Source organism: Daucus carota, chromosome 7 (genome assembly GCF_001625215.2).
Source record: "Daucus carota subsp. sativus chromosome 7, DH1 v3.0, whole genome shotgun sequence".
In the NCBI taxonomy this organism is placed as follows: Eukaryota; Viridiplantae; Streptophyta; class Magnoliopsida; order Apiales; family Apiaceae; genus Daucus; species Daucus carota.
The window spans coordinates 5,434,225-5,462,035 of record NC_030387.2 but is presented as its reverse complement, the minus strand read 5'-3'; the positions used below and the strand labels follow the sequence as shown (position 1 = coordinate 5,462,035).

General features: G+C 35.2%; 6 protein-coding genes across 22 annotated transcripts; 2 read left to right on the top strand and 4 right to left on the bottom strand.

The window, feature by feature from the left end:
- Window positions 1-201: 201 nt before the first annotated feature.
- Window positions 202-4,632, bottom strand: LOC108193350 (uncharacterized). Of its 17 annotated transcripts, none has more exons than XM_064081778.1 (8): window positions 4,212-4,632; window positions 3,065-3,210; window positions 2,721-2,806; window positions 2,470-2,591; window positions 2,248-2,346; window positions 1,885-2,129; window positions 872-1,280; window positions 202-577 (listed from the first exon to the last, which is right to left on the bottom strand). In XM_064081778.1, exons 6-8 carry the CDS (start codon window positions 1,927-1,929, stop codon window positions 222-224), a joined length of 810 nt encoding a protein of 269 aa, XP_063937848.1. In that variant the 5' UTR covers window positions 1,930-2,129; window positions 2,248-2,346; window positions 2,470-2,591; window positions 2,721-2,806; window positions 3,065-3,210; window positions 4,212-4,632; the 3' UTR covers window positions 202-221. The 17 variants fall into 17 exon arrangements, 15 of the variants coding, with proteins under 15 accessions (XP_063937848.1, XP_063937853.1, XP_063937847.1 ...); XM_064081783.1 differs by having other exon boundaries at window positions 3,065-3,172; XM_064081777.1 differs by lacking the exon at window positions 4,212-4,632 and adding an exon at window positions 3,704-4,193.
- Window positions 4,633-4,981: 349 nt separating this feature from the next.
- On the top strand, window positions 4,982-7,401 carry LOC108193769 (uncharacterized). Its single transcript, XM_017360584.2, has 2 exons — window positions 4,982-5,142; window positions 6,313-7,401. The coding sequence occupies exon 2, from the start codon at window positions 6,475-6,477 to the stop codon at window positions 7,270-7,272; it is 798 nt and encodes a 265-aa protein (XP_017216073.1). The 5' UTR covers window positions 4,982-5,142; window positions 6,313-6,474; the 3' UTR covers window positions 7,273-7,401.
- A 434-nt stretch (window positions 7,402-7,835) lies between these two features.
- LOC108194272 (heparanase-like protein 2) lies at window positions 7,836-10,355 on the bottom strand. Its single transcript, XM_064081759.1, has 8 exons — window positions 10,110-10,355; window positions 9,974-10,010; window positions 9,634-9,817; window positions 9,395-9,549; window positions 9,058-9,291; window positions 8,651-8,966; window positions 8,472-8,571; window positions 7,836-8,374 (listed from the first exon to the last, which is right to left on the bottom strand). The coding sequence occupies exons 1-8, from the start codon at window positions 10,314-10,316 to the stop codon at window positions 8,045-8,047; spliced, it is 1,563 nt and encodes a 520-aa protein (XP_063937829.1). The 5' UTR covers window positions 10,317-10,355; the 3' UTR covers window positions 7,836-8,044.
- Window positions 10,356-14,463: 4,108 nt separating this feature from the next.
- LOC108194531 (zinc finger protein ZAT4) lies at window positions 14,464-16,436 on the bottom strand. Its single transcript, XM_017361492.2, has one exon. The coding sequence runs from the start codon at window positions 16,042-16,044 to the stop codon at window positions 14,743-14,745; it is 1,302 nt and encodes a 433-aa protein (XP_017216981.1). The 5' UTR covers window positions 16,045-16,436; the 3' UTR covers window positions 14,464-14,742.
- A 3,694-nt stretch (window positions 16,437-20,130) lies between these two features.
- LOC108193933 (probable mitochondrial-processing peptidase subunit beta, mitochondrial) lies at window positions 20,131-23,792 on the top strand. The gene is made up of 9 exons (XM_017360788.2): window positions 20,131-20,810; window positions 21,100-21,264; window positions 21,361-21,498; window positions 21,636-21,787; window positions 21,918-22,026; window positions 22,284-22,382; window positions 22,484-22,549; window positions 22,692-22,799; window positions 23,295-23,792. Exons 1-9 carry the CDS (start codon window positions 20,151-20,153, stop codon window positions 23,385-23,387), a joined length of 1,590 nt encoding a protein of 529 aa, XP_017216277.1. The 5' UTR covers window positions 20,131-20,150; the 3' UTR covers window positions 23,388-23,792.
- Window positions 23,793-23,876: 84 nt separating this feature from the next.
- On the bottom strand, window positions 23,877-27,811 carry LOC108194530 (beta-glucosidase 40). Its single transcript, XM_064082318.1, has 14 exons — window positions 27,664-27,811; window positions 27,145-27,200; window positions 26,709-26,775; window positions 26,452-26,510; window positions 26,300-26,375; window positions 26,109-26,180; window positions 25,926-26,013; window positions 25,544-25,799; window positions 25,257-25,372; window positions 24,841-25,055; window positions 24,707-24,738; window positions 24,484-24,586; window positions 24,265-24,373; window positions 23,877-24,152 (listed from the first exon to the last, which is right to left on the bottom strand). The coding sequence occupies exons 1-14, from the start codon at window positions 27,761-27,763 to the stop codon at window positions 23,978-23,980; spliced, it is 1,524 nt and encodes a 507-aa protein (XP_063938388.1). The 5' UTR covers window positions 27,764-27,811; the 3' UTR covers window positions 23,877-23,977.

Genomic DNA, 27,811 nt, shown 5'->3' with positions numbered 1-27,811 from the left:
GTTATGTTCATCTCCCATAATTTCATTTGCTTAATGAAATTTTAATGAAAATGTATTAGATTCATAATTTCCTTGAAAAAAGTAATATTCCTTTATTTAGTGATTTAAAATCTTTATTACAATTCCTCCGTCCACCCTTTAGGTAAAATTGTGGAAGCAATTAATATTTAATTATTAAAATAAAAAAGTGGATAAAAAGTATTGAGTGATTAGTATTTATATCATAAAATGGCGCTAAAATTTTGAAAGATAACAGAGAGCCAACATTCAAACAGGAAACTTGATAGACTGAATGGAGTATTATAAACTTTAACCAACAGTACTCTTGCAACTTTTACACTTTCTGCTTCGCTACGGCAACAGCAAAAAAGAGACCACCAGTAGCGTAAACTAAATCTCGCAAAACAGCATAATTGTCTGTCCAAACTCTGTGTGTTCAACTCCCTCCACTTTAAGTCTTTAACCATCCACTCAAAGAATGATAAGAAACTTAGAGTCGAGCTAGAAGCGTCACAATTATGCTGTGTAGTTGTATGCATCCTGAGCAATCCTAGCAAAAAATTCTGCTTCATATGTCCTGCAATCTAAATAAATATGTCAATTTTAATTTAATCAAAGTGGAAAGAAAACAAAATATACATACATATGAAAGTGATATAGTCTCCCAGATTAAAAATTCCGGCCTAAATGAATTACATAACTAAAAAAATATATATATAACTGGTTTCTTGAATTCTCAACAAAGAATTAGGCCTTGTCCCTTCTCAGCTTACAACCAAGTGGAGTATACTTTTACAATTTATGATTAATACCAACTAAGATCATATCTACAGAACCGACAACCTAAATTTGACATCTCATTATTTGGTACCTTTCATGCCAGACATGCTCATGATATGTCTCAAGGGATGTGTTTGGGTCGATGCTGCACCACTTATGCGAACATTTCTCAGCTTGGCCGGAGGCACCATCGGATTCCCACCAGGCCACCAATTCTCCTGCCATTCACTTCCCTCACAGTTCTTTCCCCATTTGTCTGCAGTTTTCTCAAAATGCACAGATCCATCTTTCTGTAGGAAAACAAAACAGAATTGCATCAGCCATATAAATATCTGGTACATGGACTCCTTCCAAAATTTACGCCAAACATTTCCAGCAGAATCACGTCCTGATTTCTCTGAACCAAGTTCCTTGTGATCAAATTCATCAGCAGCCTCCCAATACTTCTCTTCCCATTCAACAGACCCTTCAAATATGTCAGACTCTTCCCATTCAACACCCTGGTACATCCAAGCATGTTGTAAAACCAAACTCATCTATTCTATCAAAATCATTAACATCCTAAATTAAAGTAGAGACAGAATATCATATATGCACCATGTTTTATACGCACTGCTATTTACACCATGTTTTATATGCACTGCTATTTGATTAATATACATCTAACATAATAACAATAGTGATGCCAATAAATGATGGTTCAACAGTAAAATTAAATGCTTCAACCGTTTCCATCCATGCTGCTTCATCTTGAGTACACGGATATTAGTACCCGTCGCTGGAAGCTTAAAAGTGAAACTGAAAATACACCCACAATATGTAATTGTATCGGCGGACAAATATTTAAAAACTGCAAATTTATAAGTTCCTATCACCTAATGGACCATGGCCAATGTAAAGCGCAGAAGTTTTGCATTCTAGAAAAGATATATTTTAAATCAAAAAGAATATTGTTCAGGCATGAAAAGAATAAAAAAAATGACCCAAGCTAGAATTAGTGCTGTCACAGCTACGCAAAGCTCAGGCAGTCCTTTGTCACAAAAGTTGTGGAGAAAAAAATTACACATAAACACCATACAGGGGGAAATGATGTTGAGAACATACTCTGTGCCGCAACTGATTTGTTGTTTCCAATATGGCCAGAAGCATATGATGAGTGCTATAGTCCGTGATTTACCTAAATTTACCAGTGCTTTACCTGCGGTCAAAAAATGTATACAAATCAATGTCTCTCACTATTTTGGGAATAGAAGCGCAGAACTTTACCTATATCATGTAAATCATTACCATGTCCATTGAAAAAACACCTTGGAATGTGTTCCCCGTCCAAATGTAATTGAACACATCTACTAAATATTTTAAACAACAATAAAACGCACAACCTTGTTAAATATGAACAGTTAAACACAGAAATGTTATGGAGGTGCATGGGCTACTTCATCTTATGCATTGATGTATTTAGTTTACCTGAAACTTTCTGGCTTCCTGAACCACTCGTTTTCCCAGCCTTGTTTAAAGCATGTATCAAATATTTTGGTCTGGTACTTGCTTCATCAGAATACCATGCTACAGTGGCACGAAAAAGTGAATTCAGGACGCACTTGCAACCTTTGTTAATTAAGAATACTCAAATATTATTAGCATATTTTATGGCTGTTACTAACAGATCAAATTATTAGCATATTTTACCTGTTGGTTGCGTTGACACGGCCAATTTTATTGTTGACGCTGGCATCTGGAATGGCATGCCATGATCAGCACATGTTGTACTTAATTTATGAGCCTAGAAGCCTAAAAACGATGGCTTGTACCTGTAATTTCATTCACATGTTAAGAATGTTCTATTGAGGAAATGTAATGGCCTAATGCTTTATATATGCTGTATTTCGTTGTATGCGACAATTATTAAGATGCGGACTTCACAGAGCAGATAACTTGACCTGAAGCTTGTCTTGAGTGAGAGAGTTTCTGGTTTGTTTTATCAGCAGGAGTTGGAGTCGTTAACCGTGAACCTGGATCATCTTGGCTACATGAAACAAATGAAACAAATAAGTAAAGATTGCCTGTAAAAGTTGACTGAGAAATTCTTGGAGAATCTGGATATTATGTATAAAAATATAATATAGCATGAAAAAAAGAGGCACATGCTACAAAAACAGGAGCATGGCTCAGTCAAGATGGTAGGAGAGCTTGAAGAAATAATCCAAATTGACACCCTTAATGTGAAAATTCAAAAAAATAAAACATTATAAAACGTAATAACAGATCAATGTCATTGCCTCACCTTCCAAGCATTATTAATACTCTGATCTTTGTTCTCTGCATCAAATTTGAGTGCGAGTGAACTGAGTATTTCTGCTTGTTGCATTAGTGCTATAATATTTGGGTCATCCTGCTTGAGATATATACTTTGAATCAAGTCGGTGCTGGCTGAAAATGAATTTACAAAGATAGATAATAAGCCATTATATCATGATTTTGTTCCGTCTTTGCCTATTTCCCAGTTGTTTGCATTACATTGTGTTTCCAGGTCCGTCAAAATGTTAAAAGTCTTGGACCATTACCACGAATGGTGGTCTAATTTGTTCGTCCATTTCTCTGAATTCCTCTCGCGATATTTCAGTCATATCAGAGCTGTCATTTGTTTTGAGTGACAAAAGTTGACTGTTAACAATAACAGGACCATCCTATCCTATTTTCTTAAGAAGCGGAAATACACAGGACCAGCAATACCTTATCTTCTTATGGACTCAAGTCAGTCTCAGATTTACCTGCTCCTTTACGATCAACTTTCAAATTCAAGTGTTTATTATTGTTTTCCTTAGTTAAACTCTTTCACATATCTATGAATACAGTTGCAGATTTTTATCTAAAATTACAAAGTACTCTCTATATTTGTTTCAAGTAGACACATATTTTATACCTGCACCAGGCCTTGGAGATGAAGGAACTGCAACATCACCTTGTTTATATGTCCACTTGCACTCATTTGTTGGTAAAAAATTCAAACAAATTACATATGGTGAAGATAGGATGACAAAACATATCAAGCAGCCAGCCTAAACGAACAGAAAAGTTTGAGATTTGTACTAAAAATTCAAGCAAAATTAATAAATACCATCCTTCATTCTGCGTATAAAATCAACTTCAGATTTTGGTTATAAATCAGGTCATACACTTGACCTACTTCTATTCTAGGACAAAACACGAAAAGTTAATAAAAAATTCTCTGAGAACTTATATCAAATAGTAGGTATGCAAAATCAAAATATAAACTGTAAATCAAAATATAAACTGTAAATCAGCAATAACACATCGGTCAAACACAATATCGGCATACGAAACATATGCACCAAGTGGGGTGATGCCATCACCCGAACGATCTTCACTACAAAAAACGCAGCCTGAATGTAATAAAAGAAGGTGCATACCATTAGGCGTGACAGACGTCCTCTGTGTATTTGGGTGTACGTTCTCCATGTTAAATCCTCACCATTCCCATTAGAGGGTTCTTCATTGAAGCGGCGTCACCGGATAGTGGTTAGTTTGCGTCTTCTCGGATGTGTTTTCAAGCTGATCGAAATAACTAACCATTTCAAAACTAAGCAGTTGCTTTTTGAAATGGAAGGAAGAACTGTACCCTGAAATTGTGGGTTGTCACAACTGAACAACCATTTCGAAAATAAGACTGGATCCTCCGCTGGATTTCGGATCCTCCAGCAAAACACGAAGGAAACAATTGTTTTGGTAATGGGTCAGTACCCGTTTTCACTTGGTTGCCCCATTAAGCTTGTGCAATTACGGATAAGACCTTGAAAAGTATAATGAATAGAAATTGAAAAGGGCAGAAAAGGTCATTTGTCAATTTGTTTGTATTCACAAATTAGGATTATATAGATATAGATATAGATTATTTCAGTTTTGTAATTTATTACTAGTAGTTTTTTTTTTGTCAGGCAATTTATTACTCCCTCTGTCCCATTTTAACTGATGTTTGACTTTTTAACACGTATATTGAGATGCAAAAAATCTATATCTACACTTAATAAAAAAATTCAATTTTTATATCAAATTAAAGTTTAGATTCTAAACTTTCATTTGATATACATTTTATAAAGAATGATTATGTTTAGATATGATTTTTTTAATACCTTAAAATACGTGTAAAAAAATCAAAAGCAGTTAAAATGGGACGGAGGGAGTAGTAGTTTGTTTCACCACAAAAAGATCTAGCTTGGATGTTCTGAATCACGGAAAGAGAGAGGCGAGATAGTGTGGGGAGAGAGAGAGAGGATATAGAGAGAGAATCCTCCTCTACCTCTTGATCTATTCTTCTTCTGCAATGCTTCTTCCACCATTTCTGTAAGTTGTTCACTTGAATTTATATTTATCATTGTTGTTTTCATTTCATTTTGATTTTGCATTTGTTCTTCGACTCCTCCGCATCTGCTTCATTTCTGCAACTGCTAACCATCTGTGTGAAATGCAATCCGATCATATTATTTTCAATTTATGTTTCCACTGTTTGTTTAACTGTCACTCAGAATTATATTTTAATATTTTATAGTCTAGAAAAAATGTCATGAATCTGGATTATGTATGAAGTTATAAACCTGTATGAATGTAAAACTGTGGAAAGATATTGAATCGGGTAGGGTCGGGGAAGGCGAATTTGAGATAGACTCATTAGATATGAATTTTATATAGTACTATGAATTTCAGTAGGTAGATAGTTTGGGGCACAATTTTTCATATAATGGTGCGGCTAACGATCCTGAAAGAATTATACAAAACTTGAATTGATCCCTCATTTTTGAAACTTCTATGAGACTTCCAATGCCTAAAAGAGAAAGTATTACGCGTTCCAAAAGTTTTTAATTATAGTATGAGCTTCTAGGGCTTACTACTTCTGATTAGAGGCTTAAGAAGACACTTTGGTAGATGATATTACAGTGCTTACTGCATTAAGAGCTATTTTTTGAACAATGCATAACTTATCTTTTTCACTTCCGGTCTGGCTCTTGGGTTGAGAGAGGAGGGACGCTGGGACGGAGGGTGGTAATGGCAAAAATCCATTTGTTCTTAATTTATAGAAGATAATCATAGAATTACAAGTATTAAACCCTTTCTGTCAATGACGGAGAGCTGTTTCACTGAAACAGTTACAATACTAATATCTTTTATACTTGACGAAACAATGTAATTTAATGATAAATCAATTTACTAGCGAGTCCATATATATAGGCTAATAAATTACTGAGAAAGAAATATGTGGATTGTACTTGAAACCTAAAGAAAGTAAAATATTTAGTGTTCTTTTATAATATACTCTACTCATGTGCGCATCTAGCTCTATTTAGATACCACTATATATAATTTTGGCACTTTTATTTTATATGATCTACTTACTAAATTCTACAGAAGCATATCTGTACTTTTACCTATTATCTGTTTAGGTTATGTGTCACTGTTTCTTCGTCTGTGAGTGTGAGACATTTGAAATTTACTTCTAACTACGCAACACTGCTCCAGGTTCAGTTGGAGGAATCTAAAGACCCATGGAAGTCAGAATTTCAGCTGTAGAGATTGTGGGGACCAACTGTGTATTTGATAAATTAATAAAATTTACGAGTCAGAAATTTTCAAAATACTTCAGTTGACCAATTTCTATTGATTGACGTCTTCTCTGTCACCATGTGGGGTTTCATCACAAAAGCTATTGGAAGCATTGGAGGGATCAACAAAAATTCTTTGGACCAAAGTCAAGCTTCTTTAGATATCTCAGATGATGAAACCTGCTCAAATGACAGTTCTGATGATGGACTCGAATGTCCAATATGTTGTGAATCTTTTAATATTGTGGAGAACGTGCCCTATGTCTTATGGTGTGGCCACACACTCTGCAAAAATTGTGTCCTAGGGCTTCAGTTAGCTGTTTATAAGTTCTCGAACCAAAAAGTCCAGATTCCATTCTTCATCTCATGCCCTTGGTGCCACTTGTTAACTTTACGACTGGTTTACAAAGGTAACCTCAAATTTCCTTGCAAGAACTACTTTCTCCTTTGGATGGTAGAGAGCTTAAATGGTGACAGGCTGAAGTCCCCTTCCTTAACTGTTGGGGACTCTCAACCACTCTGGTCTGCAAAAAGTGCTTCATGTACTGTAAATCATTCCACTGGTGTAAGTTTGAGGAGGTCCCATCCATCAGGACACTCGGGGTCAAATAGTGATAATGGTAATGGTATCGGTGGTTCTGTTAGTCCAGAGAGGACCCATTCCTTCCATAAATCCTTGGATTTCTTCATCAACTTAACAGCCAAGATCCCATTGGTAATCTTAGTTCTTCTGATTGTTATTTTCGCAATCCCTGCAAGTGTTGCCATCTTAGCCTTGTATTTACTTATTACTGTTCTGTTTGCGCTCCCATCTTTCCTGGTATTGTATTTCACATATCCTGCATTGGAGTGGCTCGCAAGAGAACTGGCCACATGACTGGAATTTTTTCAAGTTTGTTGGAAGTTGTAGCCCCATCACACTACTTGTGGTGATGATGTATTTTGATTGCTTTATCCTCTTGTAACAAGTCATTGTGGTTCTCTTCGAATAAATTATATTTGATAACGATTAAGTATTAGTTACTTATGTTTATTTGCTATTAATGTTAGTTTTGGAATGGTGGAAATTGTATTGTGTATATGAGTTGCATAAAGTTATGATTTCTAATTTTTTAGGCTTCGATGTCAAGACTTTGTCTGCATCAAGCACGAACTCTTACCAGTGCTAATTTAGAGGTCCTGTTATCTTTGCAACTTTGATTGTTTCCGTTTTGTCCTCTTCCAGTGAGATAGTTCTTATGTAAAGGCAGTGCATGTACTCCTATTCTTTAGACCATTGGTTAAGGGAAGAGTCGAGTCTATAAGAGCCGAGTTACATATATTTCTAAACTATTGATAACAGAATACTGTAAAATTGGTCATGTAACCTATATCTATCAGTCTTATGTAAGGTAGTGCATGTGCTCCTATTCTTTAGACCACTGGTAAAGGAAAGAGTCGTGTAGCTAAGTTACATATATTCCTAAACCATTGATAACAGGATACCGTAAAATTGTTCATGTAAACCTCAGACTTATCCAAACCTGGACAGACCATGCTTAAAGTAAACTGGCAAAATTGTAAATGCAAATGACTATAACCTATAACGTAATTACTCTGCTGAAGTCTTCCTATACTAATCATATGAAAACCGCAGTCTCTTCTGCTACTTATGAAGAAGAACAAGCAGGAGCGTCAAAACCTCTTAGGACTGCAAAGACAAAAGAATCAGGTGCAACTTTGATAGGATCAAGTGGAGAAGCAAATGCTGGGTTCAGATTTGGGATATCCATCGACTTTGTAAGCTTCAATGGTGTATCGTTCAATAACACTACTTCGCTTTGAATGTTGCCGTCTTCTGGTGTCAGATGGTACTCTTCTCTTGGTGGGAGCCTCACGGTACGTTCACTTGGGTAAAGATTTAGATCATTCCTAGTATTTACTATAAAAGTGGTAGAGTTTGACATATTTATCAGAAGCACCGTTATGTCACCTCTTTTCTGCATACATAAGTAATAACACATATCAAATTTCCCGCAAACATTGCCTTTTACCAAAAATTTGTAAAAAAATGTACCAAGCTAAGAATAAACTCACAGAATGTTTGGAACAATGCGCGTATGAACGTAGATAAGGAGATCCATCATGACTAACTTGAAGAACTCTAGTTCCCATGAGGCGATGCCACAACAACGCGCTGTTAAAAAAAAGAGAGATTGCAATTAAACATTGTCAGGATGAAGACTGAAACATATTTGTATATAAGGACTGCTTACCCATAGTAATCGGGGTTAGGGGCAAATGTAGTTGTATTAAGAAGACCATAGTTTCCTCCGATCAAAGCTTGTCTGCAGTACACCTTATGATCGAAAGTGGAGGACATTCCCAGCTGATCCAAATACCAAAAACCATTAGCAAAGGTATTGGAGACATGTTTGCCACCGCTATTGTAAGCACCTCCAGATTCCCCAACCCATGCGCCACTCCATGGCCCATATAGCTTAACTGATTCCGAAACATCTTTGAATGTTTGTGCTATTTCGTCTAGGAAATAGGGGTCTTGAACTTTATTTATAAGGTTTGCATCAACACCTGAATCCATTACTACACAGTTAGATTTCGGAATGGACAAACTTTACTATTATACATCTAAAATCATGTCTGACATGTATAGATTGTATACCTGGACCAAGATTGTAGATATGGTGAGTTAAACCATGAACAATTCCTGGTCCCGAAACCTGGAGGAATTCATTGAACCAGTCCTGATCGTAGAAGCCAGCAGGACCCAATAGCTTTGGCTGATAAGAAGAGTTGGCATACAGCCTTTTTACAAGGTTGCTAAGAACAATCATGTCTTTTCCATATTGTCGAGCCTTAACCTTTGCAGAAACCCCAGATGCAGATAGCTCATTTCCTGTATACAAGTTGCATTGATTTACACTATCAAACGTGCTAAAAACTAATCACAAATATATGTATGCACCCGGCATGTAAATACGAAGTTTGCTTTTACTGACCAAGTTCATACGAATCAATCTTGTAACCTTTGGAGATGGTGTACTTCATGAATTCCTGGGCATTTATTTTGTTCCAATCACCTACCCAAAGTGTGCTGTTCTTCTTTTCTAATTTCCTTCCACGAAGAGCATTCAGACTGAACGTCACTTTAGCCCTGCAACGATTACCAATTAAACCAGTCACTGGTATATACCAGATTTCATATATTACCAGAAAATCACACACAGAAGAAACTTACCCAGTTTCGTTGAACAAGTGGTTGAGCTCATCCCATCTTTCCATGGTGATGCAACCGTTGGAAAATCCAAAACGTCTCACATTCATCTTGTTTTTGAAATGCGGACATTTGGTGACCAATCCAATCTTGTAAACAGTCTGATCTTCCAGTGACCCTCCAATTCTTATTCTCAAGGGGTCGAATGCTTCGCGTGATTCAATTTTCATAAGTTAGACAAGCCAACAAAACAATTGTTCACCACAAGTACAAGTAAACTTCAACATCTATTCCTCACTCAAAACTCAAAGCTTGATATTTAAAATTGTTAAATTGCATGGAGAATAACAGAGTAAGGACTTACCTTTGATGGCATTAGCAAAAACCTTATTCTTCAAATCCTGAAAATCATCCACAGATTAATACAAGATATTTCAGTTATTACAGAACAGAAAAATTTGTTAATAACAAATCGAACACAAAAAGAAAGTGAAATTTACCAACTCAAGAAGGCCAACTTTAGGCCATGGACACTGATTGTAATCACACTTGGTTGAAGGCCATAAATCAATAGTTGCACAGATAAAATCTTCATCAGTTTTTGCTACAGATGTAACACTTCTTATGTTAAGTTCCACTCTCTCACTCATACAAAAGCTAGCCCATGTGAAGAAAACACACAATGCAAATGTCTTCATGGAACTCATTTTCACCCAACTCTCTAGCTGTCTCTGCAGAGCTAGGAGTATATCATTCCATGTCTTTATATATACACAAGACTTCGACTTGATAATTACTACCTTGAGATAACTATGTGACAAGTTGTTGCTGACAACTATGTGACAAATTGCTGCTATCCTGCTTTCATGCCAAGTGTTTTTCTCGCAAATGTCTTTATTTTTGTTTGTCTTTTATATATTATTCTTTTAAATTTAAATGACTAATTAATTTAATATGAGGATGCTCTTTTAACAATTAAAAGTTGAGCATATGAGGATGCTCTTTTTTTCTTTTCTTTTTTTTGTTGTTGCTAAATATGAGGATGCTCTTTTAACAATTAACAGTTGAGCATCAGCTATCAGGGCAACAAAAAATTAAGATTTCATAATATGAATATTTAGAATGTGGGATTCAATTATTCTTCATTATATTGATGAATATTTTGTATTTCTATTCCTTTTTTAAAAGCTTATTTATTTTTCTTAATCTTCTAACTTAACAAAATCACATATTAAGCACAACTCAATACTAAGTAGAACTCAATTATGACAAGAATCACATATTAAGCACAATTCATGCTAAGCAGAACTCAATTATGCAAGAATCACGTATTAAGTACAACTCAAAACCAAGCAGAACTCAATTTTGGTAAAAACTGTATCAAACACTAAATTTTCTTTCTATTATCCTGTCCTAGATCCATATAATTATACTTTAAACAAATTTTTTTTTTTTTTTGGAACGCTCTTTAAACAAAATTTAATTATAAGAAGAAGTTTATATAAATATTTCCTTAGGCATCTATGTGTTTTTAATTTTTTCTTATGAAGATTTTTTTATAATTCTGATCCTACAATTTCCAGCTATCAATTTATAATGATCAAGGATCATCGTGATTGCTTGAGTTTATCAATTTTATTAATTGAAATATTCACTAGGAATTAAGGTTATGAAAATTACATAAAATAACTTATATTCATTTTTTTGTAAAGATTAAATACTTTTTTTTGGACTAATATGCCTTATAGTCTTATAATTTGAGTATTTGTTTAAAAATATTCTTAAAGGTGGTCTGAGCATCCAATTGTGCTCAAGGATTACATAATAATCATCTCTTAAAAAGATTACAATTAAATCATCTCTTTAGTTAATCAATCAAATTATGCAAGTAAATTTAAATTAAAATAATTTAATATTTTCCTAAATATAAATCTGAATTGTAAATATAATTTTAGGTAAAATCATAAATTATATGATTTAGTTACAAATTTAATTAACGAACGAAATTTGTCCTGATTTTTTTTTTCAAGAGTGTCAATTGTAAATAAACTCAAGTATGAGTAATCAAGTGTATTTTGATCAAGTTCAAGGAAACTACATAATATATTTTTGATTTAAATTTAAATGGCTGATTTAATATAGAAAATCTCTTTTAAAAATTCACATTGCATAAAAAAGTTATGATTTTTTATAATAATTTTTTATTATCTGAAGAGTGGGGCTATATTTGATATTGTATTCTTTGTTTTTATGAAGTTGTTTTATTTTTCTTTCTCCTTGTTTTTTTTATTATTTAAAGTGTGGAGCTATATTTGATATTGTATTCTTTATTTTTATGAAGTTGTTTTATTTTTCTTTCTGCCTGTAAAAGTTTGTCCTTTATTCTCGTAACAACTCCCCAACTTAAGTCTATAAAAGGACACAACAAAAAATAGAACTAAAATAAGTCAAAAAAAATGGAGCCACATTTTAATTATATTGTCTCATTGTTTTCGTACCATCTACCAGATAAATAAAATTATATATCTTACAGAATTCAATTGAGATAAAGAGTGTACTCGAACCTAATTTTCTTTTTTTTTTTACAATTATAACTTTTTTTAATTTTTTTTGTCAGGACATTTTATTAATTATAATTATATAATTTGCCGGTTTGTAACAATCATGAATCATCGAGAAAAAATACATATAATGATCGATTTGTAAATGGGAAAATCAATTTAAACATCCTTAGACTATATAAAATTTTAATCTAAGTCCTTAAATAAAAATGATTTTTAAATCAAGTCCTTGAAACAATTATTTGTTGAAATGGTGTCCTCTTTACAATTCTTAAAAGACTACTCATTAGTTTTTGTTATGTCGCCAGAAGTTCTAGTTTGATCAAGGGGTACTGAAAATTAATGTTTACAACAAGACCTGGAACAGCCTCTCCAGTCTTCAATTCAGGTAGTATGTTCTCCTTTTGGTTTGAGTTCATTTGTGTAAAATTGGAGTGATAGCTTTACCAGCTGTTCTGCTTGGTCCAGCAAATTAGTGTTTATGGTTCTATATCTAATATGAGTCCTGGTCCCGCCCAGGATTATAACAAAATTTTAACAGGCCTAACGTTTTTTAATCGTTAAACGGGGAAACTATATGTTACTTAACCCCTTCTTGGCGATCATATGTCTGGGACCAGTACCCATCTAATATTTGTAAATAAGAGGGAACTTTGGTTCCATATAACATTATTATAGTCCCCTTGATTATGATAAATATTGTTCCATTTCAAGAACTACAACTAGAACCTGTGAACTTTGGTACGTTCCAGTTGTCCCTTGAATCAGTGGTTGGATTCCTAGCATCGTAGTTTAGTGGATATACTTCTCTCGGTAAGAAGCAGGGGTGAGCCTTCACCGAATTATGTGCATGTTAATTTACCGAATCCAAACAAAAAAAATGAACTCTTATTGAGGCTTATTACTTTAGTTACGATTATGATATTATCTCTTTCTAGAGATGAAACTATATTATCTCTTGATTTGATTTTGCAAATTTCCTAGATAATTAATCTATGTTATTGCAACGTCTTTAGAGAACTTTTGTCGGGGTCGATTTCTTCAATGTTTTCCAAGAGATATCTTCAAACATCAGAGAATTTGACAATGTTGGAGACATTGTCAAATTCTCTGATGCAACTGGCGAGCTGAAAGTAGAGTTATGACTTCTTGATTAGTAGTTGCTGCAGCATCAGTCAAAGATGGAAAGTTCATCCTTTTTTGGTTTGACAAAGCAGCCTTTTCTTTCAAGTTCCTACCTTCCAGGGTTCCATATGCCGTGCCTTTTAAAGTTCTAGGAGATGAAGCTAAGGGTTGGTTAGACACAACTAATCTTTCAAAATCTGGAAATCTTCGTATTTCAAAAGGAAACAAGGTAAATGTGCAACTAGTCAGCTGAGTATGTTGTAATGCTCTTCAGGTGACTGTGACAGACCAGTGGCAGCTTACGATGTAGGTGCTTAAGATTGGCATACACGCACTAGCTTTAAAGCGACAGTAGTGAACCACTGATCAGACTCTGATTATTCACGCACCCACAAAATGATGCTGAAAGTGTACTGAAAATGGGCAAGGGCCAGTTAGAGGGAAACCATGTGGTATGCCTACAAAATTTCACATATATTGTCCTGGAAGTAAAGAGATGAGGCTAGAGGTACATGGAATGATTCGATCAGGATATTCATAATTATTCAATCCTTTGCAGAACCCCGCCAAATTGTGCAACGTTTTTCATATTAAGTTCGTTAAAGTTTATCACAGAAAAGAAAATGGGTATGCAGAAGTGTAGATTACATGAGAACCTCTTTACTGATGAGAGTAATGTATCTAAAGCAATTGGTAGGCATATGACTGGGCATTTAAGGAGGCTAAAGAAGATAGACCGGAACAGAACTATTCTGAAAATTGGTAGATGCATGGAAATTGGTTGATTAGTTCGGTCAATAAGATGCGTGAAATGTATAACAGACCCAGAAAAAAGAGTTTTCTTAGTTCGAGAGGTTTCCTTTTTTCTGTAGCTACTGTAAACCTGCAGAAAGGTTTCCAACATTGTTTACGTGTTCATCAAACTCATAATATTAATGATCAGAGGAGATGAAAAATATGTACCTTTGCTTCCCTACTGAATTCTTGTAAAGATTATCTAGTTTGTAAACATTTACAGTAAATACAGATTTTTGCAGGTGTAGAATCACAGTTCACTCTCAGCCAAACATCTATGAAGTTTTCTCTTAACACAAAAATAATCATTTTTTGGGTCCTTATAGATAGCAAGTAAAAATACATTAAATACAAACCATAGCAGTGCATTAAGAGCACAACAAGAAATCTGAATGTCATACCACAGGTTTCAGTTCAAAAATGATTAATGGACTTGAAAACATGTAAACATATTCTAAAAAAAACGAATAGAAAAGGAAAAATTGGCAAACCGTTAACATAAGCAACAGTTGCTTATTATTGCCTTCTTAATCTCCCTTGGTTGTAGCAGAACTCATGAGTGCATGTCAAGAGACAAGTTATCAGATGATTGTTCTCCGGGTAGGAACCGTCAACCAACTATGCTGACAAGCAACTCATGCCTGATTCAATTTTAGTTATTGAACTGGTTGTCGTCATAAAACTCACCATCCACTTCGGGAGCTGGAAGATTAAGATCAATTAGACTACGTGCAGTTGGAGGTGAACTGCCAAAGTCTTCAGGAGGATCATACGTGGAATGAGTTCTTTTGTGACTACCTAAAGCCTGACCAGACTTGAAAATTTTGGAACAAAATGGACATTGATGTGCCTTAGATTTCTTTGCTCTGTCTTTCTTTTTTGCAGCAACTGGAAAATCTCTGGAAACTGGTTTCTTGTCATCAAAACGCTGACCAAGCTTCCGAATGGGTGTGGAGATGGGAGTTATGTCGTTCTCCAGGCTGTTGTCACCACTGTCGTACTCATACTGAATGGAAGGATCAGCCTTTTTGTGGCATGGTCTATGTCCTCCAAGTGCTTGGAATGAATCAAAGCTTCTGTTGCAGTTTACACACTCATATTTTTTTCTGCTGTGAACTTTCTTATCTGGTTCTACACCATCATACCGATCTCTAGCTCTTTTCTTTGAGTCCAGTTTCAGTAGCTTTCGACTTATACCAACATCATCGTACTCATTTCCCTTCAAACCCTTACTCTCATCGGTTTTATAATGTTTTACCCTGTTGTAAAATGTTGACAATTCAGCATCTTTATATCCACCATGATTAAAAAGCTCTTCAATTGATATGTCAGAATCCGCTTTTCTCACATAACCAGAAGCAGAAACACTCTCTGTAACCAAACCACTAGACTTCAGCTTCCTACTGACAACTTTCTTCCTCTGAGGAATCTCATCAGCTAAGTAGGTACCATCATCTCTAGGGTTCTTCATCTCAACCGAAGATGATTTAGTCTCAAAAACCATCGACTGATTATCTGAAGATTTCACAATCGAATTGACACCACTCCATTTCCTAGAATCCCTGGACAACATCATCAAACACGCAGCAACATCTTCGGTGTCTTCAATATCACAAACAGACGAAGAATTATTATCATTCCCATAATCAAAAGTCTCATCAACAGTTTTCTTGTACCTCTCGGCTCTGGATCTTGTTCGCCTCGTGGGATTCTCCTCCAAATCAAACCGATCATCGACTGGCTCAGACTTTTCACTCTTCCAGTAACATCTGTACTCCCTCAAAACCCTCCCTTTCTCAGAATGACAAGCCATATGACCACACAATGCCTTGAGTGATTGAAACCCTTTACCACATTGCTTGCAGACTCTTGCTTCTGATGCACCAGAACTCGAATCAACAGCTCTCGACATCTTCTTGGAAATCCGGCCATCCAAAGATCCAAACTCCTTCATAATTCCAAATGTCTTTTGTATTGATCTCCCAAAAATTTAAGAACCAAGTAAAAGAAAAAGATCAAACACCTTGTGCAACAAGCAAAAAAAAACCCACAGAACAGTGCTAGCTCAATATTCTATAAAGAAAAACCTAGATTAGGGAGAAAAACTAGCATCTGAAAAATGGGCTAGGCTGAAATCAGATCAGAGGACACAGAGATGAGAAGATGATTCTGGTTTTTAAAAGAAATCAAAGTAGAGATAAGACTGTTTTGGTAAAAATGTAGGCTTTAAATACATATCTAAGATTGCATGCAAATCTGAGCAGCAAATAGTAAAAGACTTATGCACTTACCAAAAGAAATAAAAGATTTATGACAGAGAAAGATGAGAGTTTTGGGAAAAATGGAGTCAAAAATTTCAACAGAATAATAGGGGCAGGGTGAGTATGAATTTGAAGATAAACAATAAAAACAGACACCAAGACTCTTTCCGCTATCTGTATCTGTTTCCTAGGAAGACAAATATCCATGCATGAATTATGGATATCAAAATTACACCTTGATTTGATATATCTATTTAATACTGTAAATAATTTATCTATTTTTTTGTCATAAGACTTTCACCTAAGCGGTATCGAAATATAATACCGAAAATATAAGAAGAATTTCTTTTGTATAAAAAATATTTCATCTAACTAGAAGATGGCAAGTCGAAATGTCCAAAAAAAAATTATATAAAAAATTTGATATACGAAAAAAATACCAGAATGAAAAATTAAAATCCGCGGAAGTAGAAAGAAAGGAGAGTTTTCATTTAAAAAAGTCCACTGACTCATCAAAGGTCATGCGGAGATGGTGCCAAAAATTTAGTCAATAAATTTTAATGACGGGAAAAAAATCTCGATGAAAGACAAAAATTCGCGGAAAAAAAGAAAATAAAGAGATGAAATAAAGTAAGAATCAAACCCAAAAGATATAGGGTGAAAGACATAGATAACCAATTATCACTTAAACATGTCCAAAATAACAAAAACCGGGAATGGTGCCAAAAATAACCAGAGTTACGCGCATGCATGACATGCGCACCTTGACATACGCATACGAAGGTTGCGTGTATTAACCACCTTTCATTTTTTAATCTTTTCCTTTTTAAATCTATTCATTCCTATAAGTATATCGTTGATGCCAAATCAGCCACGCATACAGCGCTTGCGTGGGGTAAACAAATCTGGCAGTATATGCATCCTCGGAATGCGAATCCAAATTATAAAGTTCCACTTTTGGAGCTCTTCTCTGGTGTCTCTATTCAACCCTAAAATGTTATTTAAGTATAAATTAATTATTTTAAAACTCAAATATGAATCCTAATATATTAACGACTGTTAATTTACGTTTCAATTATTAATTTATTAAACTGGTTACTCGGCTTTAGGGCGTCACGGCCCTGAAGTCTCGAATTAATTAGGTTTAGGCTCGAGGGTTTAGGGTCTAAGATTTCCATCCTAAACCCTAACCGTTAGTCAATTTAATTTCAAGTATAAATTAAACATTTTAAAACCCAAATATGAACCCCAAAATATTAACTCCTATTAATTTACATGAACAAAGTTCCATGTAGTCCACATATTTACTGTAGTACCGCAGACCACGTATGTTCTGCAACTTTAGAATGGAATAAAAACATTGCAAAATGGTGTTATTTTGCAAATCATGTTCTATAAACATCATTATGTTGTTAAAAATTTTGACAATCCTAAACATTCTATAAGTTAAATAGTGAAAAACACATTATTCTGCAAAACATGTTAAGTTTGCAGAACATATGTACATATTATAGAACATATGTGTTCTACTTGTCGAACATAAATGATTTTCAATATTTTTCATGAAATAGTGATATTTATAGAATGTATTTCACAAAATAACAAATTTCATACATTTTGCAATGTTTTTATGTCATTCTATAGTTGCAGAACATACGTGGTCTACGGTACTACAGTAAATATGTGGATTACATGGAACTTAACTCTAATTTACATTATCATAATTATTTTATTAAATCTAAATTATAATATTGTGGCCTTTCTTCGTTGTTTGCAGGCATATATTGAATCTTCATAAAAAAAGGGACTACGATTAATATGGATTGATCAGTATTGACTTGATGTTTGTAGACGCATTTAGAATATGCGTGAACTATTGGTTATTTTGGGCATAAATATTGACAAATGACATTTCAGGCAGATTGACTAGCAGAATATGTTGTTCTGGGCATTTTCTCAAAGATATACCAGCTACCAAAACAAAGTGATCAAAATAACACAATCATGAATTAACGATAAACAAAAACGCATTATACGATCAAAAAACCATTAACTATGACACTTTCTCAAAAGAAACACAATAATTAAAACTAAAGATACAACAATTCTAACACACAATTTGCACTATACAATCTTATAAATCTGATTATAAACGAATCACTTGTTAGCTAAAATATCATTAGTTATAGTTTAATTAAACATGTAAGGATTAATTCTCTAGTATTCGCTATAATCATTAATTATATTTTCAATATTATTATTTTTATTTAAAAATATAATATTAAATAAAATTAACTAATTTTGTTCTATATTAGAGAAACAAAATTACAAATTTAATAAAAAAAATATTTAATGATAATATTATAACATCTTTATATTTATTTCAATATTTTAAAGTAAACTTTATAAAATAAAAAATTGTTATAATTAAAACACATCTTATTATATTAGAATTTTATAAATTTAGTTTAAAATAAAATAACATTTTTGCACTCAATATATTAAACAGTATTATAATTATATAAATTAAAAATATAAATAGTACAATTAGGAACATATTTGTATGTTATAATATTATGGTTCTAAAAGGTATTTTAAATATTTTAAGTTAAATATTAAAAAATAATTTAAATTTGTATGTTATATGTCATAAATAAAATATAATATTTAGTATAAGGTTTGGTCTTAGGTTATATAAGTTCAATTTGACGGGCATAAATTTAGATTTAGATGATGACTGAAAGATTAGATGATGACTGAAAGATCATGTCTAAAATATAATTAACAGGATTTTTTGAGAGACCCATATTATTGAGAAAAGGCTTTCAGTGTCATGATTTTGACACTGAATGTTTTAGTTGTCACGATCTAAAAAAACGCCACACCGTCACTCTAAAATCAAACTTAAAACTGCATTTTGTAAAAAAACTAAAAATGAGACATGAAGTCACGTTTTAGGCTTTTAAAAGGAACAGGTAGCAGTATGTAGTATGCTTTGCTTTCCATGAAAAAAGAATAAACGTGAGTTTAACTAACGTTTCAATGATGGAAACGCCAGTTTAACACCCGTCTTCATGGAAACACACATGCGTGTGACGTTTATCTAATAAATAAATAAATATTTTTAACTGTAAACGTAAGGAGAACTTGCGTTTTATTTAAGCTGTGTTTTATAAACATACCAAAACGTGTCAGGAATTCACGTTTTACCCTAAATTGAAGTGACGCGGCCATTTTAATGGATCGTGTCTAAGAGGGCCTTAGTTATAGTCATTGTGACTAACTGGGCCAACACCCTATTTTACATGTCAGCTTCGTTTTTTTTTTATATAATGTCAGCTTTTTTTTAAAAAACTAACATGTGAGTTAAGTTATAAGTTATAGTAAGACACGTGGATATCAAATTTAGCAACAATCTTGCATTCTCACCCTCTCATATTTATCATTTCTAATGTACCACTAGTTAATATACAAAATAAGTCAACACAATAAATATGGGTAAAGATGGAAAAAAGAACAACCATCTAATACTCCTTAATACATGTGAAATGAGCAAAAGGCTCTAATTTGGGAGGGAGGGAGTGTAAGTTACAGTATGACACGTGGATATCAAATTTATATAAAAGTTTGCAAACTACAGCATTGTGCTTTTGTGTGAAGAAATTACACGTGTTGAAATGTCTGCCATTGGCAAGTACCTGCCACTCCGAAATAACATCAACTCCTCCATCTTCTTCTCCTCCTCCTCCTGTTCTCACCACACTCCCCACTCCCACCCACCACCCTGACTCCAACCAAAATGGCTTCACGCCACCTCCTCTCTCTCCCCCACCGCTCCCTCAAATCCCTCCGCCCCTTCTCCCACCACCTCCCCCGCTCCATCCACCTCTCCACCCACCCTAACTCCGACTCCCTCCCCTCGCCACCCCCTCCCAACTACATGCTCTACGACCGCCTCGCCGAACAAATCAAATCCAAGCTCGCCCGTCTCGACCACCCTGACCAAAGATTCCTCCAGCACAACTCCCCTGTCCCGTGCCGTGCTGATCACGCTTCCGCATTGTCATTCCCCGAGACAAAGATCACTACTCTGCCTAGCGGCATTCGTGTGGCTACCGAGTCGAATCTTGCTTCCCCGACTGCTACCGTTGGGGTGTGGATCGATGCGGGGAGCAGGTACGAGACGGATGAGGCCAATGGGGTGGCGCATTTTCTGGAACATATGATTTTTAAGGGGACGAAGAGTAGGAGTGTGAGGAAATTGGAGGAGGAGATTGAGAATATGGGGGGGCATTTGAATGCGTATACGACGAGAGAGCAGACGACTTATTTTACCAGGGTTATGGGGAAAGATGTGGCGAAGGCTCTGCAGATTCTGGCGGATGTTCTGCAGAACTCTGTTTTTGATGAGAATCAGATTGATCATGAACGGAATGTTATTCTACGTGAAATGGATGAGGTATTTTGGGAGTGTTGTCAAAAATTGATAAAAAAGATTTTGTTGTATAAATCAGATAACTGTTTGGTAATTTTTTATTGTTGAGGTTTGATAATGAAATATGTAACAGTTTCGCGTTTAAAAGCAGTTTTTTCCAAAAATATGGGAGGGCATGGTTTTTCAAAAAGCTACTGTAACAAATTTTTACATGTTTTTCAGTAAAAAACTATTATTGTCTGTAACAGCAATGCCAAACAGTACATAAATCGCCAAACAGTACCTAAATCAATAGAGATGTTTGTGTTTGTAGGTGGAGAAGAGCCCAGAAGAAGTTGTTTTCGACCAATTGCATGCGACTGCTTTCCAGCATAGTCCATTGGGTAGACCAATTCTTGGCCCTGTTGACAACATTAAGAAAATAACGAAAGGAGATATTCAGAAGTACATTTCAGACCACTATGCTCCTCACAGAATGGTACTCAGTATATATATTCCTTTGATGCTCTACAAATAAAGTTCTCATAATTCTCATGTCATCCCAATAAACAAAAATTTCGGTTCCTTTGTTCAGGTTGTATCTGCATCCGGGGCTGTTAAGCACGAAGAAGTTGTTCAGCAAGTAAAACAACTGTTCAATAAGCTATCAAGCAATGCTGACACCACTTGTCAGTTGGTTGCTAAGGAGCCTTCCAGATTTACTGGTTCCGAGGTGTCAGCACTGCCTTAGTTCTGTTCATGTTTATGCATATCAGACAAGTAAAATATGTTGAGGCTCCCGAAAGGGGCAACCCTGTGTCTTTATTTGTGGATACTAATCTGCTGAACATTATCTTGGTACAAAATCAGGTTCGGATTCACGATCTTGAGGATCCCCTTATACGATTTGCAGTTGCAGTCGAGGGGGCATCATGGACAGATCCCGATTCTATTGCTCTTATGGTAATGCAGAGCATGTTGGGGTCATGGAACAAAAATGCGGGAGGAGGAAAACACGTCGGGTTGGTGTTTTTTCCATGTACTTCTTACGGATCATTATAACTTTTCGTGCTGCTACTGAGTTGAATTTTACAATCAAATGTCCAATTCTTATCTGACTGAAGCTATTGTTGCAATTATTAATGACTGCAGTTCACAACTTGTAGAAAGGATAGCTATAGATGAAATTGCAGAAAGCATGATGGCTTTCAACACCAATTACAAAGATACTGGATTATTCGGCATCTATGCTGCTGCAGAGGTGAGATGATTCATATTTTTCAGGAAAATGCTTGGTGTACAGAATTGTGTACAAAATTTTGTAGTGGTGGGTTTTAATTGGAATGAGCCCTCTGTATTCATATCAACCCCAATTAAAACATTCCACATCAATTGTCATGTCATTATGTAAAAAATTTCTGTACACAATTCTGTGCACCTAGCACTTTTTGATTTTAGTACAAGGAGATGAGAGATTTTAAATACATTTCCTAATTGGTTACTCACTCTTTTTTCCAGCCAGAAAGCTGTGATGATTTAGCTTATTCGATTATGCATGCAATGACGAAATTATGCTACAAAGTTTCAGATGATGATGTTATTCGTGCATCTAATCAGGTAAAATAGTTTTATTCGCTAATTACTAACTTAGTGATGATCTGAGGTTCTTCTATGCGTATTTCTACTGATTATTCCTCACTAATCTTGCTACTTTACAGCTGAAATCATCTTTGCTTCTCCACCTTGATGGTACTAGTGGGACTGCTGAAGACATTGGCCGTCAGGTTCGTTCTTGTTTCGAATTCTCAAGCTAAAGATGGTCATGGACTAATCTGTTGCTTCATGGTACAAAAAACTACCAAATCAAGAACCGGGACCTGGTTTAATTTTTAGATATAGTTTCTTATGTAGTGCTTTTACGTGCAGCTAATTACATATGGCAGAAGAATTCCATATGCTGAATTATTTGCCAGGATTGATGCAGTGGATTCAAGCAGAGTCAAACGCGTCGCAAAACGTTTTATTGAGGACAAGGTAATCCCTCATCTGTTCTGGACTCTTGAATAAATATGTTCTTATGGGCAAATTTTGAGAGTATGCGGTGAGCCTTCCCAAGTAAATGTTTGCTATCAGTGTTAGTCCTTAAACGTGGGCACTAACCGGACCGAGTTGGAACTTGAGTTCTAATAACAAAAATTATTTGATAAGCTTATCAAGTCAAACCGAGTTTTATAATTGTTCTACTCAAACTTGAACTCGGCAAAACTCGACTCGGCTTGGTTAAGGCTAGCCTAGTTACTCTTCTACAAGATAAAAGGAGTTGTTGCAGTTCCAGCAAAGTATATAGTATGTGTTAAAAGGTCATCCAGAAGTCAAAAACTGGTTTTGTTAGTAATCTTGAGTGTTCTTTTGTTTGTTTGTTTTCTTTTTGCTAATTTTATCGTGTCTTCATATTCTTTTTGTTTGAAATTCCGTTGCTAGAAAATATTGCAATTCATCGGTGAAGAGAACTTCGTTTTGGATGTGCAGGATATCGTAATAGCAGCCACTGGGGATCCCCAGAACACTATATTACCTGATTACAACTGGTTCCGTCGCAGGACTTACTGGACACGCTATTAGTTTCCTATTTTTGGCTTGCACTTTGCCACTTTTGGCCATTCTATTCCATCAGAGGATCTGTGCATCTTTTAAATGCCTCTTACTTTTAAGCAGAGTGCATAGTGTCCTTTGGATGTGCAGGAAAAAATAAATCTTCAGTCATGGTATTCCTATAACCCTTATGAGTTTTATATATAGATAATCAAGCAACATAATCCTTTACAAAGAGCAGGATTTTATTCCCTGAGTTGTTAGAAAACAAACCAAATCATCGAATGATTTTGGCTATTTCCATCTGGTTCACCCCTGTAAACTTTTTCCAATACCAACGAGCTGTTTAATTTGTCATTATCAATATGATTTTGATTTTGATATAAGTTGCAACAATATCGATGTTTTTTCAATATAACCCTCTAATTCATGTTATCTGATATTAGGTCAAGATTTATGTAACACTGGTTTGTTTTAGATTTTAAGGATAGTTTCAGAACAGATTATGCCTTGCCAATGTTTATCAATGCGGAGAAGCACATTATATTGCAAGTTCCCGAAAAGATGGTTTTTACAATCTTTGAATGAGTGAATTTACTGATGTTTTAGGCTCAGTTGCACTAATTCGGGGCCAAGAATTTCTGGAACCAATGAACTGAGTCCTTTGCATATCTTCTAAGCTTGTCATTGTAATCAACATAGTACAGACCAAACCTTGAACTGAATCCAGCTGCCCATTCCCAGTTATCTAATAGAGACCAGGCAAAGTATCCCTTCACGTTGCATCCATCTTCTCTGCAAATTTTTAGGCGTAATCATATATATTAAGTATCCTCGTTCACGAATAACATTTAGCAGATATTACGTGTGCAGTAAGTAGTGGTAATATGTAAACTGGAAGCCTTACTTGATAGCTGCAAGCACGTTTGTCAAGTAATCATTATGGTATTTGATCCTTTTTTCATCCTTCAACGCGTCGCTAATAGAAGTAAATGGGCTATTTGCATCATCCATACCTAACAGGAACACGTGCAAAAGAGGAAGAAAATTGAAGGTAAGATTGAATGCCGCTGTGTTTTTCCAGATTGGATCTTGTTCTGCAAGTTTATCTAGCAACCACTATTACCATTTTCAGTTATTATGACCAAGGGATTCCCATATTTTGTCTTGACGTAATTCAGAAGACTTCTCATTCCCTGAGGTACTATGTACAACCATATAGAATTGGCCTGCAGTTCAAGATGATAAACACTGAAGCTAAATATTTCATTACACATATATGAACTGTAAGCTGATAAAGACAGCATAGTCTTATTGAGTTATTCATGTTCTGATGATGGAGTACTTACGCGGTCACCAATAGGTATTCCATCTTTAAATGCTGGAAAACAACATAGAACGTACTTGAGTTAATGTGTAGTCATTATAATCCGATTAAGGAAGAGATTACGTCAGTGTAGAAGTAAAAAATTAACCAACATACGTAGAGTAAGGACACCGATGTCTGCAATGGAATCATTGAGAATGCTTTCCACGGAACTGTTTGAAGCATACCATGTTGTGTAGTGATTAATGCCCAAAAAATCAAGGCTACCCTTAAGAAGAGTGGATTCAGCTTCAGAAAATTTTGGTAAGCGACTTCCTACTCTGCTTCTCATTGAACTTGGATAATCCCCAAACATCAATGGGTCGACAAACCTGCACTTTTTCAAGAGAACTTTACCACCAGATATCCACAAGATAATTTAAAGAGGTGCTTTGTGAGAATTATCTGGCCTATGCACTCCAAAATCCCTAATTCAAATTGAAATTTATAACTATCCGGTAAATACAATTTTTCTTTAACACCCTTTCCCTGGTAGCCCCTGAGACGAAAGAAGTACAAGTAAAAATTCTCACCAGCCCAAGTTGAAGTCCATTGCACGCAGGGCAGCCTCTATGTCCGCTGTATAGTTTGTTGTTGGTTCATACCAAAAAGTATCAAATGCTATTCCCACTATTCCATTTTGTTTTTTCTATCAAACAAGAGAACTCAATGTTTAGAATATTTGTATTCACACCAGAGAATCATGGATTTAATTATAAACATTGAAGGAGAGCAGAAGTGCAGAACTATTGCACTTTATTTTTGTGTCAAGCAGAATGAACTTATCACTGCACTAAAAAAGGGTTATCAGCTAATATACCTTGTACGTTTTTCTGTATATATCGGTGGCAGTTCCATGCGCAAGTAGAACATTGTGACCAACAATATAAGGCTCAGTTGCAGAATTTCCTTCCTTGCAGTACAAATGGCCAAGAAGGGAACATCTTCCTGGTGCCTCGAAACCTAAATCATAGCCTTGTATGGCAAAAGTATGGGGCTCGTTAAAAGTCATCCAGTGCTTCACCCTGTCACCAAATTCTCGGAAGCATGTCTCAGCATATGCAGCAAAGTCATTACTGCAAAAAAAAAAAAAAAAATTGTGCTCACTCCTCTGAGAGTAACACACCAGGCAAATTTGTACATGTGTTCACACTTGATGCATCATGCATGAACATCATGCTGAAATAATATAAGTTATGTACACTATTTGGGAGCTGAGCCATCCTTGGTATTTGTCATCCAGTGCTTGAGGAAGATCCCAGTGGTAGAGGGTAACATATGGTTCAATTCCTAGAAGAGAACAAGATGAGAACGAAACACTGGAATTTGTCAGTGATTGTCAATCAGAAGAGCTTTTTCTGACAATAATTGACAATAAAGCGTACCACTGGCTACTAAAGCATTGATGAAATGATTATAATGATCGACGCCAGATTGACTAATTTTGCCAGTTCCATCTGATAGACAGAAACACAGAGTAAAAAACTTTACCAGAGAACTTCCAGGGAAAATGCTTTGAACATCTGCGATGCAAATATTCACATATTGTGGAGAGAAGCTGTTAAAGATAGCTTACTGGGGAAAATTCTAGACCAGGAGATGGAAAACCTATAAGCATCCATTCCCATATTTTTCATAAGTTTAATATCTTCCTGTTGCAAGCACATCAGTATCAGTTTATTGTTCCGTTCTGCTGAAAAAAAAATTAGAGTATAAATAAACCCTTACATTGTACAGATGATACTGGTTCACAGCCACATCAGCAGTACTTCCATCACTTATCTTTCCTGCAGCAGCATTACTATCATTGTCACTTCAAGTTAGAGACATTGAACATCACAGTGTGTTATCAAAGAGCAAGAAGTCGTAGAAGAGACCAAAACCAAAGGAGATATACCAGTTAGCCTTGTACGAACTTACAAAATTATGAAAAGAAACATTTTTGAGCAGTATGCAAACTTGATCTACCAAGTGCATAAATTTACCAGGTGTATGTGCAAATTTGTCCCAGATGGTTTGTCCCCTTCCACCCTCCTTGACTGCCCCTTCATACTGAAAAGAGATAAAAACTTGGGACTTGTATAAATAAAATAAGTTCCTTAAATTCATTAAATGCTACAAGTAGTAATTATTTTCCACTGAACAGAATTATAAGCATGACAATTATACTAAACTCTCAAGTAAAATAAACAACAACAATCATGTTAAAAACATAGCCATGAATAGTCTGTCGCAGCACCACGGGCATAGTAGTCATATCCCTATTTGAACTAATATATGCATGTCAGGTGACCAGTTCCTCTAAAACCTCAAGATATTAGGAGAACGTTTGGAGTTTGTGGCTCCTCGACGAGCACAAACTCGGGTCAAAATTCATATGAACAAGAACACAAGAAAAAGGATATGTTTGAGGCAGCTAACCTGGTAGGCTGCAGAGGCAGTTCCAAAAGTAAAGCCCTTAGGAAAACTTGCTCTACCATAGATACAAGGAAACGGGTACGCTGCCACGAACCGCGATCTAGATCGTTCGTACCCGATACGGTCGGAAACGCGAACGGAAACGTTCAGGGTCGCGACCCAGATCGCCGGAAGTGACGACCCGCAAGAACACACTTCATTCTTGTTTTGAACAATAGATCCATGTCTATGTCATATGATAAGTAATTTATTTTATCAATAAATGTGTACTTTTATTTGTTATTCAATATCTTTTTCTTTATAAAAAATTATAAATGTATAAATTATCAACTAAAATTGTATATTATAATGGAATTTATATATATGATTATAGAATTCTTTTTAAAAGGACCAATCGTACCCATACGTTCCATCGTACCTATACGTTCCATCGTACCAGATTCACTAAAACTAATGTTCCACGTACCCGATTTCGTTCCCCGTTTCGAATCGAACCCAGTCCTATGTAACTATGTGCTCTACTAATATTACCAGTAGCATCACTCTTGACATGCAGTAACTGCAGATGTATGATGAGCACCAGAACTAAACCAAGTTGAACGCAACTTCTCATTCTTGCCATACTTCAGATTTCAGTGTGTAAGAATATTGGATTTTAAATGAAGAAAGT